Here is a 20285-nt window from a genome sequence, read left to right as displayed (position 1 = left end):
TAAAAAATAAAACCTTATTTCTCTTTACAATTTCTTCCACTTTTTTTCTTTTGTGCTGTTCCCAATCCCTAAACACCATCTCACGTTTAGATTATAGAGCTTCCTACTTCGTCTCCGAGTTCCTGCGGGCACTTTACATCCCTTTTACCCCAACCAAATTCTTAAATTTTATTTTATTTATATTTAGCGTCACAAATAATACACGAGTAAATTATTGTCTTTTTTTAAAAAAGTATAAATATCTCCAGCGTCTCCCTTGGACACACCAATGGCTATGTTAAGCTCTTTAGAATGTAGAAATGAAAAACGCCTCCCGGGTTCAAGCTGTTCTACTGAACAAATGAACGGATGGCGCGTAAATGCGTTTTTACAATTTGTTCGTGTGAAAGCGGTACGCTAAGGCCCTCTGTCATTGCAGGCTTCGCTGCCCCCATGAAGGTCTTGCCCAACAAAAAGCTGGCTTGTCTGCTACAAATCTGAAGCGCAAGCCTAAACCCACGCCATTCCTGTGACCGCGTGAGCAGGCGGGGCGAAGGCAGGCGTGAGATTCTCGTGAGTTCTCGGATCTGCGCGGAAAACGCGCTCGAGGCAGTTCTCTGACGTATTTCCGTAGCGCCAGGGAAGAGGGAAGTCGTGGTGGTCGCGCGGGAGCCGGGAAAATGGTGGTCACCAGATCTGCACGGGCTAAGGCCAGCATCCAGGCCGCGTCGGCGGAAAGTTCCGGGCAGAAGGTAGGAAATCCCGTCTTCCCTACTTCTCCCGCTCCGCAGAGCCGCGCTCAGGCAGGCGGGGCAGCGCAAGGGTGGTGCTGAGGGCGAGAACTGCCGGCGCAGAGGACCCGAGTTTGCCGCGCGCTGCGGTCTCCCAGGCCCAGTCCTCAGCCTGTCACGGAAACTGTTCTCCTTGCCACGGTCTTTTAAGGCGATTTTTAATATAGAATAGGGTTAGGTAACTTTCTTTGGGTCGTTCAACTCCTTAATGCAGAAGCACAGCTCAAGCTTTTAAACCATACTGATAACACGGTACCTAGGAGGGTTAATTTCGGCCACCATGCACAAGCCCCATTTAGGGGAGCTGGAGGAAAAGCTTCATTTTCACGTGGGGAGGTTGGCTGCTGTCCAGCACCACCTCCTTAAGGCGTGAGGAGGGCAGTGATAACGCCGCCTGGTGACTCTTAGTGGCGTTAGTCGACTGATTCTGATTCTGATTCTGCAATGCAGGGAACAGAGCGGCCGCGATTTTTTTCTGTATGTAAAGGTAAGGGTGGCCACCTTTTTCCATCAGTGTGTTCCTAAACACATCGTTGTTCAGAGTTAATATTCCTCTTCTCCCCTCTTCTCCTATAGGTGGGTCAAAATGTTGGTTTACCCATTATATTTGACTTTAAGCAGAAAAATTTTAATTGTTCTGCTTCCCGAGGTTACATCTAGGAAGGATGAGGCAAGTGAAGTAAATGCAGGGTTGGACCCAGTGTTTAAATTTTGATTTATTTTTACTTTTATTTTCATTTATTTATTTATTTTGGAGACGAAGTCTCACTCTTTTGCCCAGGCTGGAGTGTAGTGGCATGATCTTGGCTCACTGCAACTTCCGCCTCCCAGGTTCAGGCAATTCTCCTGCCTCTAAGTAGCTGGGATTACAGGCGTGCGTCACCACACCCTGCTAATTTTTGTATTTTTAGTAGCGACTGGATTTCACCAAGATGGCCAAGCAGGTATTGAACTCCTGACCTTGTGATCTGCCCACCTCGGCCTCCCAAAGTGCTGGGATTACAGAAGTGAGCCACCACACCCTGCCAAATTTTGATTTTTTTTAAATCATGAGTTGGGCGGTTTTTTGTTGTTGTTGTTTTTAAAGATTTTCTTGTTTACTTGGTTTTAGCTTTTAGGGTCAGTACTTCATTTTTTGCCCTTGTTCCAGCCCTACCTAAATTACTGTGTGTTTTCTCTGCCTTGCAGAGTTCTGCTGCTAATGGGATTGAAGCACATCCAAAAAGTAGTACTGGATCTGATGACCGAACTACTGCTGAATCACAGACCACTGGGAAACAAAGTTCAATCCCTAAAACTCCTAAAACTAGAAAGAGAAAGAGCAGAAGTACAGGCTCACTACCAGAGGGGACTGAACCATCTACGGATGGAGAGACCTCCGAGGCAGAGTCAGATTTTTCTTCTGAGCACCATGATACCATTTTAAGAGTAACTAGGAGAAGACAGATCTTAATTGCATGCCCCGCAGTGTCCAGTGTTAGGAAAAAGCTGAAAGTAACTCCAACAAAGGAGTCTTACACTGAGGAAGTAGTCTCTGAAGCAGAATCTCATGATTCAGGTATTTCTAGAATTGTGCTTCCCACAGAAGAAACGATAGGAACCAGAAGAAGTAAAGCTAAATCTCTGATAGATCCAAGCCAAGAATCTCATACAGAAGCTATATCTGATACTGAGAGATCAAGCTCAGACATTTCATACTCTGGAATTGCAACTAGGAGAACAACCAGGAGTATGCAGAGGAAATTTAAGGCACATACTGAAAAGAAAGATAGTAAGATTGTACCAGGAAATGAGAAACAGATCATGGGAACACCTGTGAATTCAGAGGATTCAGATACCAGACATACTTCCCGTTTACAAACAAGATCTCTTTCTGAGATAAATAAGCCAAATTTCTGTAATAATGACTTTGATGATAATTTCTTCCACAGAAGTTCAGAAAGTAAGCTAACAGTGCAAGAACAGGCCAGTGTTGAATCTCTTAAAGAAGTAAAACAGAATTGTAAGAATTTGGATGAAGATACCAATGGAATAATAGATGAGGGGAAAGAAATTAATGAGAAAAGTTCTCAGCTGAAGAATTTTTCTGAACTTCAGGATACTAGCCTTCAACAGTTAGTTTCTCAGAGACATTCAACCCCCCAAAATAAAAATGCCGTATCAGTGCACTCTAATCTGAACTCTGAGGCTGTAATGAAATCATTAACTCAAACATTTGCAATTGTAGAAGTAGACAGATGGAATGACAAGAAAAAGAGCCCCCAAAAAGCAAGTGACCTGATAAAGTTTGGTGATTGTGGTGGTAGCGATGATGAAGAAGAATCCACAATTACAAGCATCAGTGAAAACATGAACAATGAAAGGAATGCAGATTTTGAATGTGATACCAAACTATACACCTCTAGACCTAACACATCTCAGGATAAAGATAATTCTGTCTTACTAGTTCTCAGCAGTGATGAAAGCCAACAGTCTGAAAATAGTGAGAATGAAGATGATACTTTATGTTTTGTTGAAAATAGTGGCCAAAAAGAGTCATTAAGTGGAGACACGGGAAGTATGTCATGTGACAGTGCATTGTTTATAATTGACACAACTCCTGGAATGAGTGCTGATACAAATTTTTACCTGGAAGAGAAAGACCAGGCAAGTGAGGTTGCCATTGAGGAAGAAGAGGAAGAGGATGAAAAAAGTGAAGAACAATCATCAGACCATGATGAAAATGAAGATGGATTTAGTGACGAAGAAGACTTACTAAGTAGCACAAAAGCTAAACTGTAAGTTTTTTCTTTATTTTACAAGCTTTTTGATACATGTATTTCAAGTGGTTAATTTACCATAAAAATATGAAATGTTAGCATGCGGAATGAGAAAAATCATTGCCTTGAGTTCTTCATGGAATAGCTCTTCTATCCAGCATTTCCCTTGTCTTTTTTGATACCTATTTTAGTAATATTTTTCTGCCAGTCATAGCTAAAAGTGCTCCTTGTGGTGACATGTTAGAAAGCATCTGCTGGATGCAGTGACTCAGGCCTGTAATCCCAGCGCTTTGTGAGGCTGAGGCAGGAGGATCACTTGAGCCCAGGTAGGTGTTTGAGATCAGTCTGGGCAACATAGGGAGACCCTATCTCTACAAAAACAACTTTTTTTTAATTAGCCAGGTGTGGTGGCCTGTGCCCCTGTGGTCCCAGCTACTTGGGAAGCTGAGGTGGGAGTATTGCTTGAGCCCAGGAGATTGAGGCTGCAGTGAGCCATGATTGTGCCACTGCACTCCAGCCTGGACAAGAGTGAAATGTTTCGGGGGGGAAAAAAAAAAAAGACATTATATGTTAAGATTTTTGTGCGTGGTTAAGAACAATAAGTGGCTCATACCTGTAATCCCAGCACTTTGGGAGGCCGAGGCAAGTGGATCGCTTGAGCCCAGGAATTCAGGACTGGCTTGGGCACCCATCTCTACAAAAAATTTTAAAAAATAAAACAAGCTGGGCATGGTGGCAAGCTCCTATGGTCCTGGCTACTGGGGAGGCTGAGCTGGGAGGATCATTTGAGCCCACGAGGTAGAGGTTGCAGTGAGCTGAGATCACACCACAGCACTCTAGCCTGGGTGACAGCAAGACCCTGTCTCAAAGAAAATAATAATAATAATAATACAGTATGTTCTCTTTTGTGTCTGCCTTCTTTCACTCAGAATATTGTTTCTGTAATTCATCCATGTTACTGTTATGCCAGTAGTTCATTCTTTTTATTGCTGAGTGTTATTCCATTGTATGACTATACAGTAATGAATTTATCTGTTCAACTATTGATAGACATTCGGGTTGTATCCAGTTTTCAGTATTGTATTTATGTCAAATGATCATTTAAGGTTGAATGCAAACTCACTTTGGGAGGCTGAAGCAGGTATATCACCTGAGGTCAGGAATTGGAGCCTAGCCTGGCTGCTGGGCATGGTGGTGGGCACCTGTAATCCCAGCTGCTTGGGAGGCTGAGGCAGAAGAATCTCTTGAACCCAGGAGGCAGAGGTTGCAGTGAGCCGAGATCGTGCCATTGCACTCCAGCCTGGGCAACAGAGCAAAACTTTTCTCAAAAAAAAAAAAAAAAAAAAAAGGATTGAGTGCAAACTAAGCTGGGTTACAGTGTCATCCACCTGTATATGTGTAGTCCCTTGGTTGATAATTGCTGCTAAGACAGTGCACTAGAATGATTTCACTTTCCAGTAGAGGTTGATTAGGCTTTCACTTACTCAGTATATATGGATAATGAGGGAGGAAAGTTACTATAAGTCCAAGTGTACTTATTAAAAGGACCCTTTCATAATTTAAAGTAGAAATTTTCATTACATAAATATAGCAGAAGTCCGGGTCAACTCTAGAAGATCCCAATTTGGTAGGTCTGGGGTATGACATTTGTGTTTTTAAAACACTCCTGTGGGATGGATGCTCATTGCTCTTGGAGACCCACTTTAGAGATATTAGCAAATACCCTTAGTCACCCAGGAAAAAACATTTAAGTTTTGATAACTTGGAAGTTCAAGAACCTGCCTTTCTCAATGGTTTTAGAGATGGAGATGTGTACATTTATTAACTCACTACCTATATATGAAGTTGAATTGTCAGGTATATTTCCTTCTCTCCTTTTCTGTAATTCTTTATAAACCCTCTTTATGAAATCTATTGCCATTTTATATGGCCTTAATCTTCTTTTTTTGTTGTTTAAACGGAGTCTTGCTCTGTTGCCCAGGCTGGAGTGCAGTGATGTGATCTCGGCTTCCTGCAACCTCTGTTTCCTGGATTCAAGCTATTCCCCTGCCTCAGCTCCCTAGTAGGACTTACAGGTGTGCACCACCACACCTGGCTAATTTTTTTGTATTTTTAGTAAAGACGGGGTTGCACCATTTTGATCAGGCTGATCTCAAACTCGTGACCTCAAGTGATCTACCGGCCTCGGCCTCTCAAAGTGCTGGGATTACAGGCGTGAGCCACCGCATCTGGCCTGCCTTAATCTTCTCTAAAAAAATCTGGGGAGTAAATTTGGATGTGTTCCCCTAAAACCTTTTCTGTTTAATTCATTATTCATCAAGAGTTTCTTCTAAATGAATCTATTTTACTAGATTTAAAATACCCATTTTCAAGGGTTTAAGATCAGTTTGGGCAACACAGTGAGACCCTGTCACTACCAAAAAAAAGAAAAGAAAAAATGACCCAGGTGTGGTGGTGCGTATCTGTAGTCCCAGTCACCCAGGGAAGTTGAGTCCCAAGAGTTCGAGGCTGCAGTGATCACCACTACACTCCAGCCTGGGCAACAGTGAGACCCTGTCTCAGAAAATAAAATGATAAAATATATATTTATTCAGAGTTTTTTTAGGAATTCCTTGTAAACATAAGATGCTTTTTTTTTTTTATCATTGACAATATAAAGGAAGAGAAGAATAAGTGATTTTTTTAAATGCAATCTTGTCTCCATTTTGATTTAATTACTTGGTCTTTAAGTGATGATTTCTTTTTCAGTCTAAAGTTGACAAGCAGCAGCATAGACCCTGGTCTGAGTATCAAGCAGTTGGGTGGTTTGTATATTAATTTCAATGCAGATAAACTACAGTCTAACAAGAGAACCCTAACACAGATCAAGGAGAAAAAGAAAGATGAGGTAAGTTAATTGTGCTGTTAGGTTTTCACAGAACTAACTAATCACTTTAGAAATTAGTCCTGGGTGAAAGACTAATTTTCCTACAGTGAAACCACATTGGCCTAATGTGTTAGTTTTTTCCTCCTGTCTAAAACAGTCATTTGTTTTTACAAGGAAATCCTGTCAATGATAATGCTTTAAAAATAAATCAATACAGGGTCAGTGTCCATCATCTTACACCCATGAATGATGATCCCAGGGATTTTGTTTCTTCTCCTTTCTTGCTATACTTTTAGTTCTTAAGTTCTTAACTAATGTAGACTGTTGAAAATCTGAAAGCCGTGAATGCCTGCCTCTTCCACCAGGAAAAAATACACGTGTGTATATAGACATTTTACATATAATTTCAGAAGGAATTACTATTGGGGAAAACTGCAAACCTTAGCTTTAGCCAACACCTTGCACTGCTTTATCCCAAATCTATATTTTCTAGCCTTGATGGCTCTCACTTTCACTTTCAGACCTTTAAATCCAAGTGCCCGTTTGTTAATTTAGATGTCCTCAGGCACTTGACCTCACTAATTCCCCTCTCCCTGCCTGAACCAGGAATCTTTTGTATTCTCTCTTCTGGCTGATGACAACAAAATCTATTTTCCGTTTGTAGTTAGTCACTAAGTCTCTAGGGGAAGATGCTTCTCTGCTTCCTCCCTTTCAAGCGACTCACCAGCTAGTGCAGGCCTTTGTTTCTCATCTAGACTATTCCAGTGGCCTCACTGATCTAGTTTTCATCATCATCTTCAAGCCATCCTCCATACTTCCGCCAGATTTCTCTTTCTAAAAACACCGATCCAGCTGGGCAAGTTAGGTCACATCTATGATCCCAGCAATTTGGGAGGCTTAGGCAGGAGAACTGCTTAAGCCTAGGAGTTTGAGACCAACCTGGGCAACCTAGCAAGACCACATCTCTCCTTCCCATCCCCAAAAACATACCACACACACCAATGTGACATGGTATTCACTTAAATCCTTCAAGGTACCTCTCTACCCCATCCTCAACTGTCATCTGCTCTGTTCTTGCCAATGAAGACTACTGTAGTTGCCTGAACCTGCTTTTCCCCAAGCAAGTGCAAAAATAATTGATTGATGCTTTTGAGGAACATTTTACCTCCAGTCCTGCCTCTACAGCCCCTCTGTGTTTCCATAACATCTAGAATAAATCTGATTCATTATTGATCATGTGATATGTTAGCTTACCATCTTTTATTCCTAAAACAGGGTTTTTTCAGTCTTTTTTGGGCTGCATAATTTTGTTTTTAGAGGATGTTCTGTGCATTGTAGGATGTTTAACAGCATCCCTATCTTCTGCCAACTAGATGTCAGTAGCATTCTTCCCTCTCCTTACCAGCACCAAAAATGTCTCCAGACATTGCTAGATGCTCCCAATTGAGAACCACTGTCTTTGAGCCTAGTACAGTACTTGACACACAGCAAACTCTTAATCATTTGTTAAGAAAATATTATGCCCCCTTTTATGAGTGATAGGAAAGCTTAGACGGCTACCTGTACCACACAGAAACTTCCAGGCCTGAGCCTGAATTGTGTGGCTGTTAATTTCTGAGTTGATCATTTCAAATGTCAGTCCCAAATTAATGCTTGTACTATATTCCTGTAAACTATTTTGAGGGCTACAGAGCAGTCTTATTTGGTTCTTGTACTGAAAAAAAATGCTAATTAACCTGAGGTTCTTTTAATCACACAGAGTTTTAGGAGAATATAAGCATCCTAGACAAGTAACAAAAGTGCAGAAATCATTTAGGAAAAGATACAGATCTGACTGCACAAATGTATTTATTTTGGAGAAATGTGGTTTCCCTATGTTACCCAGGCTAGTCTTGAACTGCTGGCCTCAAGTGATTCTCCTGCCTTGGCCTCCTAAAGTGTTGGGATTATAGGCATGAGCCACTGTGCCCAATCTTTTTTTTCTTTGTTTTTCCTTTTTTTTTTTTTTTCTGCGGGGGGAGACAGGGTCTCACTCTGTTACCCACACTGGAGTGAGTGGCAGTCATAGCTTGCTGCAGCTCAAGTGATCCTTCTGCCTTAGTGTCCTGAGTAGCTGGGACTACAGGTGTGTGCCACCAATTCCCAATTAGTGTGTGTGTGTGTGTGTGTGTGTGTGTGTGTGTGTGTGTACAGTCAGGGTCTTGCTATGTTGATCAAGGTGGTCTAAAACTCCTGGCCTCAAGTGATCCTCCTGCCTTGGCCTCCCCAAAGCACTGGGAATATTAGATGTGAGCCACTTTGCTGGGCTGACTAAACAAAATTTTAAAACTTATATAACTTTAAACTATTGAAAAACTTATATAACATTCAGATATTATTTTAAAACCAATTTTATGTTTTTATAGCTTCTGCAGAAAGCCGTCATTACACCTGATTTTGAAAAAAACTACTGTGTTCCACCATATAGTGAATCAAAGTATCACCTTCAGAAAAAACGCAGAGTAAGTACAGCGACTTAATTAAAATGCTTAGATATGTTTGACTATATATTTTCAGCTTATACAATATAACAGCACAAACTATATGTATCCATTGATCTACATATGACTCCAAAGAAAATTAATTACAGATTTCTAAGGGCTGTAAGATATAGTACCATAAATACATTATGTATAGATTTTCACAGCCACAATGGTGCATATATAGGTAGAGCTTTTTTAGATTGCTTCTATCTGCCATTTCAACTAGTTATCCAGAGAGCTTGGAGGAAAGTTGAGGATGGTTCTCTAGTAATGTCACTAATATGGAGCATCCTGGCACATGGTAGGCACTCACTAAATATTTGTTGTATGAATGAAACAAAAATAACTTGCTAGAAGGTTTCAATAGTAATTTTTTTTTCAAATCTACTAACCGCCCCCCACCAAAAAGGAAAAAAATAATAGTAATTTTTTGTTTTATTATAGAAATAACACAAGTTTCTGGATCATTGTTGTGAGTCGTTTTCTGAGACTCAAGTGACTGAATAAAAATGTTTACATTTAAGCTCTAGAAATGAAAGCGTTTTTGTACATTCTTTTACCACATATGGTCTGTGGTAGACAATAAAAATTGATGTTGTGTATTATTCTCCCAGCAAGTCAGTAGTTACTCTCTGAGATAGAAAATAGATTTTAGGCCCAGTGCTGGCTCACGCCTGTAATCCCAACACTTTGGGAGGCTGAGGTGAGTGAGTCACGAGGTCAGTAGTTCAAGACCAGCCTGGCCAAGATGGTGAAACCTCATCTCTACTAAAAATACAAAAATTAGCCAGGCGTGGTGACGGGCACTTGTAATCCCAGCTACTTGAGAGGCTGAGGCAGGAGAATCACTTGATCCAGGAGACAGAGGTAGCAGTGAGCCAAGATCGCGCCACTGCACTTCAGCCTGGGAGACAGCAAGACTCCATCTCAAAAAAAAAAGATTTTAAGGAGCCCTCATTTACAAAACTGATAATCCTGTGCCTAATTTAGCAGAGAAGTCACTTTTTGTGATTTAATCCCTTTTATCTCTATGATTCTGGAGATAAATGTTTTCTATAAAGTAACCATTTGTTTTTAATTCACAGAATTTTCTGTATATGTTACTTCAGTGGAAATGAATTCTATTCTCTTAGCTGTTAGAATGTTTATTTTTGAAATCTGAATTTCAGAAAGAACGACAAAAAACAGCAGGGGATGGCTGGTTTGGTATGAAAGCTCCAGAAATGACAGATGAACTGAAAAATGATCTTAAAGCACTGAAGATGAGAGCCAGCATGGACCCGAAAAGATTTTACAAGAAAAATGATAGAGATGGCTTCCCCAAGTACTTCCAGGTATTAAGCAAACAGAATAGTGATGATGATCTGTGGATTTTAGTTTGGAAAGCACTATAGTGATCTTTAAAGTTTACTCCTAAAGTAGAGGATATTTCTATTGTGCCTGCATAATGTATCGACCATATCTTCATAGGCCATATAATAATGGCCATAATACAATTCAGCCACTATTAATTTGATCACATTTAGAGAGACAGTGTTACAAATGGTTTCCAGGTCAGCTCTCTAAAACTTGTTGAACCTGTAAAGTTCAGTATGTGAATGTAAGAGTAGTACTAGCCTAACAGCAAGAGTCCATACAGGATGGAGGGGAAAAGAGGGTATGATTCAAGTCGGTTTTTAAAATGTTTTCATCTGTTCATGTTACACTTCTGCTCAGAAACGTTAACTGATGAATTATGACATACAGGATTGAGTCTATATCCCTTAATATAGCCATTAATAACTAGTTCACCTACCTTTTGTCATATAGCCCAACAAATTCCAACACATTCAGCTACTCAGTCTTGTAAGAATGTGTACATATCAGTCCTTGCATTGACTTCGCATGTGCATGATTCTTGTTTGCTTGGCGAAATTTTACCCATACAAATTCAAGCTAAAATGTCATTCTTTGTTAAATCTTCCTTACCTTTCTTAGGTAGAATTGGTCAGTTTGTCTTGAGAGCATCTATAAGTGTTTTGTTCAGCCCATCCCCCCGTTATGCTTTAATTTTTTGGTTACCTTTCTGTGGGGCTTCCTTAAGACTGTAGGCTCCTCACTGCAGGAACCAGATGTTCTAACATGTAACACAGTGCCTGGTGCATAGTGGCCACTGTAAATTTTAGTTAATTGAGTGTATGAACAAATGCAGAATGATCACTAAGTAGGCTAAGCTGGCAGCCTTTGTGATGACCTAGGAAACCAAATAGGTATGTAGTAGAATTTATATGTCTAACTCATTGATTCGGGAAACTAGAACAAAAAGTATATATTATCTGTTCCACTTTTCTCCTTTAGTTATACTGTTCATCATGAATTTAGTGTTAGCAAAGAAATTTTAGATCTACTATAAACTAATGAAGAAACATCATTGGTAGCACCAGTGTGCTACATTTTTTTTGCTTTAAAAAATGGCAAAATTTACATTACTATCAGTGTAATGTTAAGTTTGTGCTGTCCATTCCTTTCTCTAAATATAATTAGAGCTACACCAAAGTATGAAAGCAGCTTGGCACTCAGGTAGTGCATGACTTATTTCAATCAATTGTTCACAGATTGGAACCATCGTTGACAATCCAGCTGATTTCTACCATTCACGAATTCCCAAGAAGCAAAGGAAAAGAACTATTGTGGAAGAACTGCTGGCTGATTCTGAGTTCAGAAGGTAAAGGAATTTATATTTATTTTGTAATATGTATACTTTGCTTTAAAATATGTGTAAACTTATAAAATTTCAGATAATTTAAAAATACTAACTCATTTAAAATAACCCATAACATATTAACATGAATATATATTTCTATGAAAATAAATAATGTAGTGCAAATCTCTTTAATGCCTGGCTTAACTAAAGACAGAGGCTCATACCTGCTTCTACAGATACCACACATCACGTAGACCCTGGAAAACACTGTACACTCGAGACAATGATGGTGAAAAAAAGCGAGTAATGCTTTAGTATTCTTGAGAAAATAGTTTTTAAATAGTTTTTACCTAATGGATTCCTTGAAAGGGCCTATTCCACAGACCACATTTTGAAAACCATTGGTCAATTCTAAGAAATACATATCATACTGTGCATTTTCAGGGTAAGTGTGACTTTCTGTTTTGCTTATTCCTTATTTTTGCATTTTTACCCCTCAGAAATGTTTAAAGCATTTGATACTGCCTGGTAGTGGATATAGTGCATGGGTCTCTAGTGGTTGAAAGTTTTCAAAAATTCTTCCTATGACAGTTGGCATTTTTTCTCTCTAGATTGCAAGCAAGCTCTATGAGGCAGAGACTACACCTGTCTTGTCCACCACTCCATTCCCAACTTCTACCCCAAGGTTATATTAACTTGTAATGTCTGATATATCAAACATAAAGGTCTGATTTTGCTTTTCAGATACAACCGAAGGAAGTACTCAGAGATCATGGCTGAAAAAGCAGCAAATGCGGCAGGAAAAAGGTTCCGAAAGAAGAAGAAATTTCGCAATTAAGATTTTCCATGCAAACTGCAACATTTTACATCGCTCCTTTATTTACTAAGACTTTTGTTTGTTTTTGTTTTTGTTTGAGACGGAGTCTCGTTCTTGTCACCCAGCCTGGAGTGCAGTAGTGTGATCTCAGCTCGGCTCACTGCATTCTCTGCCTCCTGAGTTCAAGTGATTCTCCTGGCTCAGCCTCCAAAGTAGCTGGGATTACAGGCACATGCCACCATGCCTGGCTAATTTTTGCACTTTTAGTAGAGACGGGGTTTCATCATGTTGGCCAGGTTGGTTTCAAGCTCCTGACCTCAGGTGGTCCACCCGCCTCAGCCTCCCAAAGTGCTGGGATTACAGACGTTAGCCAGCGCACCCAGCCTATTAAAGATGTTTTGAAAACTAACACCATCATCTAAATTAATTTACCATAGACTGGTCCTGTTCATACAGGAATTCCTATTTGAAAAAAGTTGATTTGAGAATTGATTACATGCCCTTGGAAAATCAGGGTGTCTACAAAAGACCCACCCTGGCTTAGACTCTTTAAGGAAAAAAAAGAAAAAAGAATCCTAACCATTTTAAGGTAACTGAGTTTGTAAAGTTTTCAGTGCTTAGTTATTTAAAGAAAATTTAATTAAAAGATATTTAGGAAGAATAAAGTTTGCTAACATATTCAAAGAACTTTTAAAAATGATTCAAGATATCAAAGATATATAAACATTATTGTAATTAATAGGTAGTTTTATGTGTGTATGTGTGAGTGTGTCTCTGTAGGGGATGAGAGGTGGTAGAGAGGCAATGTCCTATAGTTAGCTATAAAATTCAGATCCAGGCCAGGTGTGGCTCACTCCTGTAATCCCAGCACTTTGGGAGACTGAGGCGGGTGGATCACCTGAGGTCGGGAGTTCAAGACCAGCTTGACCAACATGGTGAAACCCCATCTCTACTAAAAATACAAAATTAGCCAGGTGTGGTATGTAATCCCAGCTACTTGGGAAGCTGAGGCAGGAGAATTGCTTGAACCCGGGAGGTGGAGGTTGCAGTGAGCTGATACCATGCCATTGCACCCCAGCCTAGACAACAAGAGTGAAACTCTGCCACAAAAAAAAAAAAAAAAAAAAAATGCGATCCATAAAGTTGGGACACAAAAATATGAAGAAATGACCTAGAAAGCTTGGGCAGAAGATCTGTTTTCCTTCTTTGGCAACTGAAATAGGAACGAATAACTGGTTTTTATCCAGATTCAATGTTGTGGTCCAAGTAAAATGGGATTAAACAATATTTTAGGTTGGCCAGGAGGTCTTCAAAGTAATCCATCTTACCTATTCTACAGTGGCATAAGTATGCACCCTGGCTAAGCTGGTTTCTGGCACTCAAAGAGTGCTTGTCATTTCTATTGATACTTGGTGAGTTGTAGCTTCCTTTACGTCACTATTCACTTTACCCCTATTTTTCCAGCATACTGCTTCCTTGAGATTTCAGCAAATATGAAGTCTCATATTTACTGCTTGGAGTCACAACCTAGTAATAGCAGAACTGACAATAACATTCAAAGGTGGAATTAGGAAAGCTTCTATGTCTGTTCTCTTTTGTAAAAAAAAAAAACTACTTTTATTTCTGGAATAATTATATTTTGCCTTCTACTGGATAAAAGTAGGACCTAGTATGAGAGAATTCTCTCCTTTAGTGGTTCTGGCCTTCTACAAATATCTGGATATTTAAATAATGGATGAATTTGTGTTTCGCTTTTTAATAAGCAAATCTTTTGAGAAACAGGTTTTACTGACTTTGGCCTGTGTCACTAAACTCAGTTCATCTACTGGAATTTTTTTTTTTTTTTTTTTTTTTTTTTTTTTTTTTGAGATAGTCTCACTCCATCACCCAGACTGGAGTGCAGTGGCTCCATCTCAGCTCACTGCAACCTCAGCCTCCCAAGTTCAAGCGATTATCATGCCTCAGCTTCCCAAGTAGCTGGGGCTACTGGGCATGCCACAATGCCCAACTAGTTTTTGTATTTTTAGTAGAGATGGGTTTTGTCATCCTTACCTCAAGTGATCCACCTGCCTCGGCCTCCCAAAGTGCTGGGATTACAGGTGTGAGCCATCATGCTTAGCCAACTGGAACTATTTGAAGACTTAAGATATACCAGAAAAGTGTGACGAGTACAAAGGGCTGCCAGAGTCAGGTGTGCCGGTGAAAGAGACCTTCAAGATACCCAAGAAAGATCTTGAAAGGGTTCTAAAAGAATGCTATATTTATACACCATCTGGCTCCAAAATGCTTTTTTTTTTTGAGACTGTTGCTTTGTTGCCCAGGCTGGAGTGCAGTGGCATGATCTCAGCTCACTGCAGCCTCCGCCTCCCGGGTTCAAACAATTCTCCTGCCTCTCGAGTAGCTGGGATTACAGCCGCCTGCCACCACCCCTGGTTGATTTTTCTATTAGTAGAAACAGAGTTTCACCATGTTGGCCAGGCTGGTCTTGAACCCCTGACCTCAGATGATCCACCTGCCTTGGCCTCCCAAAGTGCTGGGATTACAGGTGTGAGCCACCATGCCTGCCCAAAATGTTTTTAAGACAAAGTAGATGCTGTTAAGACTACAGTTGATAAAGGTGGGCTCTGGCTAGGTTCCAACACAGTTTTGTGTTCAGTGTTCTGCTGTATGATAAACCAGCTGCTCTAGAGAAACACCAATACTCCTGTTACTGAAAACTGGGAAAATGTCCTTAGTAACCGGTATAAATTAATGAGATTCCATTCTTGGAAGCAGCAGATTAAAATATAATGGGGAAAAAAGTTAACATTTCTGAGATATATACCAGGTATTCAGTCTTTCAGGCAGTGACAACTATCGTTCAGAATAATTACCTACAATAGATCCCAAACCACTGAAAAAATCCAGTTGTTTACTTAATAGAATTTGTACTTACTATTTAATTAGATTAATATCTTTATTGAAAGTTTTCCGTAAGGGTTGAAACAAAATGGGCTTTCTAATTAACCAATTCCCCAGGCATCTAATTAAAATGTAAAGTGCAATTCTTCTTATTGTCACATAGTTTTTAAAGTGGAGAAATGCTTCCAAGAAGTAGGCTCAATACCATGACCTATAATTAAATGTTACAAGCAGATCAGTGTTCTATCAAAGAAATGAGACATCTCAAAATGAACTATGATACGTAAGATTACATAAGTTTGTGCAAAGATAATTCCCAGGAGGAGATACAAGATATACCTTCAAATCAAGATGGCTGTATAGTTCCTCAAGCTCAATTTTATCAATTCCAGTTAACCCTCATTTCCAGTTAATGTTAATGAATCACCATCATGGCCTTAAACTCATTATTTGAGAATTTAGTGGTCAAGATTCTTAGACTACCCAAATCTATTATCCTGTTAGCCTTCCCTTCAGTTCTCTCCAATTTAGCCTTAGCTGCACTTTGGAATTATCTATGATGGTTTCAAAATTCTGATGCCTGGGTCTCACCCCCTAAACATTGTGAAATGATTTCAAGCCTTTCAGCCGTTCATTCTCTGAATCCTCTATCCTCATGAAGATACATTTTTCTCCCTAAAAAATCTGAACCCAATTCATCAAATATTTCAAAAAGTCTGTATGCCCCACTAGTCTCTTTATTCTTAATAGTCTTGTGGTTTCTGTTACTCTTCACGTACCAATCCCAGTCGAGGAAAACGCTGTTATCAGTCTATATTATTGAGATTCAGGAAAGAATTGACCCTCCGCTGGGTTTTCACTGCTACTCCACAATCCATTTATTTAACTTTAAATACTTTCTGCCAAATTTATTCATCCTGCAAGTCAGATAACACAAATAATTGAGCCCTGTGCATTATATAAGCACTGGATACAGCAGTGCAGCTTATGCAGCCTCTATACCCAAAGAGCGCACAGGAGATACAGGACACTTCCATTCTCCCAGAACCCAACATTCACGCCTAGCCTTAGCAAACTACTTACTTCTCCACTAAATTAGCCACGGCCATCTGATGAAGACTGCATTAGCTCCTCATGGCCCCAACAGTATAGAGAAACTGTTCCTTCCTACCTCCTTACTGCTATAGTCAATTTTTTTTCCTCAGTCTTCATCCCTTCTAACCAGGCAATGTCATTTGCCACTACTGATCTTCCCCCCTTCTTGAAGCTTGAGCTTCTCTGCTTCTGCAAGATCAGCTTTTCTGCTTCTCTTACCTGCTCTTTATTTTCTTACTTTATCCACCACTTACTGGTTTCCCGAATGCCTGCCCTCATCTTCTTTACACTGTTTGACTTGAGTATCTTGTCCTCCCTCTCCTTCAACTTCTGCTCTCACCCCTTCAGAAGACCCCAGAGTCTCCATCCTTACATCTCTATCCCCCACCCTCTGTTGCAGACTCACATTTCACATCAACTGTGCAAATTACCCATATGAAGTACGAGGAAGTTATCTCAAATTTAACATATCTAGAAACAGGCACATTATCTTTCTGAGATGATTAAATAAAAATTAGCACTGTGCCTAGCAAATAAGTACTCAAAGGGAAGCTACTGTTTCCCTTTTCTCGCCCAGCCTCCCCATTAAACAGTTTGAATGAGGCCATACTGCTTTTTATCTTCTATGGCTCACTTCTGCCTAATGAAACACAGAAAGCCCTAAATTCAAGACCTGACATTCAAGCCACTCCACAAAATGACACCACCACAGGTTTATATTCACTGCTTCCCTGCTCATGCCCTAAACTTCACTTGTGCTAGTTATTTGCCTATTTCTCTCTCGGCTCTTTTCACAGCCCTTTCTCTGCTCTGCTCTGGAGTGTCTGAATTGCAGAAAGCTACATTTTCCAGATTCCCTTGCCAACTGGCTTCCCAGTAAGACACAAAAGACCTAGGGGCAAAAGGAGAGAAACCAGGGTAGTTCTCTCCTCTGCCTTGCTTTGGGCTGCGGCCCCACCATGGTCCAAGCCCCCACCAGCCAGATGACTCGGGCTTCCAGGTTCTGGTAACACCATCTCCCGTTGTCCCTCTGGCGCTAGGGATGACAGGTTTCCTACTGTTGCAGTATCTGAGTTGGCAACACTTTCAGCATTTCTGTCCCCTGTGGAACAATTCCCTGTATTAAATTCTCTAGAGTGATGTGTTTTTCTGTCTGAACCTGACTGATACATTTCAGCCAAACCAAACTACTCGATCTGAGCGTTCAATCAGCATATACTGAGTTCCATGCACATCAAGTACCATGACAGGTTCACCCTTTATGTCTTTGTTCATATGGTTAATTCCACCGAAAATATCTTTCCTGCCTCCATTTCACCTAACAAAATAGTAATGACATGAAGCCTATTCAGCAACCAATACTTTGAGCATCTCCTCTGAGTCAGGCACCACACTAGGTACTAGGGGTGCACCGGAAAGGCAATCATCCTAGCCACCACAGAGCTGATAGTCCACATGCTTCAGAACACCTTTTTCAGATTGTCTCCACTGATGTATATACTTCCATTAGCCTGTGCTTATTTTTCCTCCACTTATTTCTATTTGACAAATGTCTATATAGGACTTATTAAGTCAGGGACTATTCTAAGGACTTAAAAATAAAACTTATTTTTACGTTACCCTTGTGTACCTAGGTTCATATGTACATATGTAACATTTGTATGTAATAACTTAGGCATTTGGTAAATCTATGAGGTAGGTGCTATTATAAGTGAGAAACTGAGACACAGGTTAACTAATCTGTGGGCACAGAATCAGTGTACATCTCTGTCACGCTTGTCTTGTACTACAGCTGTCTTCACACCTCTTTCAGCATCACTAGCAGAAATTGCTGGACTTTTCCTCTTTCTTCTGTAGTTACAGGACACTTGATTTTTAGCTGACAGTGTGGCCACCTGAGCGAAAAGCTGTAATTCCTACCTTCCTATGGGATGTGAGTAGAAGAAGTGGTATGTGTAACTTTTAGGAACTGTCCTTCAAAGTTGGATGAGGTTGGAGTAGGGCCCTTCTTTGTCCTTTCATCTCCTTCCCACAAGCTAGTACATTGACCTGATGGCTCCTGGTATATTGACCAGAAGCAGCCATCTTGGAGCAGGAAGTGGAAGCTGCATTTTGAGGATGGAAGAATAAGGCCCAGGCGAAGTTGCTCACGCCTGTAATCCTAGATTTTGGGAGGTCGAGGTGGGCGGATCACCTAAGGTCGGGAGTTCGAGACCTGCCTGACCAATATGGAGAAACCCCGTCTCTACTAAAAATACAAAATTAGCCAGGCTAATGTGATGGTACATGCCTGTAATCCCAGCTAGTCAGGAGGCTGAGGCAGGAGAATTGCTTGAACCCGGGAAGCGGAGGTTGTGGGGAACCAAGATTGTGCCATTGCACTCCAGCCTGGGCAACAAGAGTGAAACTCTGTCTCAAAAAAAAAAAAAAAAAAAAAAGAAGGAGGAACCTGGATCTCTCATGATTAAGTAGCTGCCTGGTAGCTGCTATTTTTACATGAGAGAGAAAAAGCTTTTATCTTATAAAGTCCGCCGTTACTGTGGGTGTCCTGTCACACTCATAGCCGAAACTAATCCTAATAAAATCACCAGTCTGTTCTCCGTGTCCCTCACTAGGCTCAACTTTTAAGAAAATGCACTCTATCTCACTCATATTTGTAAATTTCCTTCATGCATGGTTCACTGCACAAACTACTACTCAAAAGTTACATATTGAAGGTGAATGGATTATAAAATATAAACTGATGGATGTAGAAGGCCCCAGATAAGGAGGAAACTGGTATGAAACCGCTCCTCATCTCCGGTCTTTTAGAATCTTTTAGAATCTGTATTGGTCACAGGCGACAAAAAGGTAGGAGTGTCTCATCCTTTAAGGCAGCTTCCGCTTTGTCAGTACCTTCCTTGGGTCCTAGATATGAGGTAGAGCTGTAAAAGAGAGCACAAAGAAACTAGGTTTTCAAACATGAACACCTTCAGTTTTCCCCTCTCTACCTTCATGCGTTTATCTTGCCCCCTTCCCTTTTTCCTCAGAAGGACAGCCATTTTTCTACCATTCCTAGGCTAATCGTTTCACCTGACTGCCAGGACATCTTTGCATCTTAACGTTCTCCTCTGTAAAATGGGGATAATGCACACTTCGTAGAATTAGGGGATAATTAAATGGTAAAAGTTAAATAAAGTTTCTGACATAAAGCAGGTGTTCAAAAAATGTTAGGTGTTTCTCTTTTCCTCTTGACTCCCTTCTCCTCCAGAGGAAACTTGCTCCATTGGTTCTTGGGCAAACACCTTTTCCCTGCATCTCTTCCCATCTCTCTGGACACTAACCCTAACCCTTTCCTGGTCTCTTTGAAGGACTTGTTCTTTGCCTGTCCTTCAAATGTCTGTGCTGGGTTTCTGTCCTCAGCCCTCATCTTTTCTTGCTCTACACTCTCCCTGCACGATCTCATCTATGTCCAGAGCTTCAAGTGCCATCTGTAGGATAATGAAATTTAAATCCCAAGCATAGATCTGTCTCTTGAGCTGCAGACCTCCTCTTCTTTTCCTTCTCTCTCCCTATACATCTCCCTTCCTATAATTCTCCTCCTGATATTCTTTCATTCTATAAATACTTACTGAGAGGCTGTTATGTGCTTGGGATTGTATATGCAGCTGCCAGGTGTACATTTTCTCCAGGATGTTCCAGAGGGACCTCAAATTCAACATCTGCAAATCTGAACTCATTTCCACCCCCATCCCCAAACCCAATTCTCTCTCCTTTTTTTGTGGTCTCAGTGACTACTTCAGCACCCACCCATCTGCCTAATTAGAAATGGGAGTCATTCTGACTGCTCCCTCTCTCCTTTACAACCCTAATTCATCAAGGCCCATCTATTT

The 20285-nt window shown here is 40.5% G+C and overlaps 1 protein-coding gene across 1 annotated transcript; it reads left to right on the top strand.

Moving 5' to 3' along the window:
- Positions 1-603: 603 nt before the first annotated feature.
- DNTTIP2 (deoxynucleotidyltransferase terminal interacting protein 2) lies at positions 604-14200 on the top strand. The gene is made up of 7 exons (XM_021668088.2): positions 604-731; positions 1959-3547; positions 6278-6416; positions 8801-8896; positions 10087-10251; positions 11512-11621; positions 12345-14200. Exons 1-7 carry the CDS (start codon positions 660-662, stop codon positions 12436-12438), a joined length of 2265 nt encoding a protein of 754 aa, XP_021523763.2. The 5' UTR covers positions 604-659; the 3' UTR covers positions 12439-14200.
- The last annotated feature ends 6085 nt before the right edge of the window (positions 14201-20285 follow it).

The sequence above is a fragment of the Aotus nancymaae genome, unplaced genomic scaffold (genome assembly GCF_030222135.1).
Source record: "Aotus nancymaae isolate 86718 unplaced genomic scaffold, 86718_ANA_hifiasm-v0.15.2.pri h1tg000122l, whole genome shotgun sequence".
Lineage (NCBI taxonomy): Eukaryota > Metazoa > Chordata > Mammalia > Primates > Aotidae > Aotus > Aotus nancymaae.
This window is presented reverse-complemented; position numbering and strand designations above follow the sequence as displayed.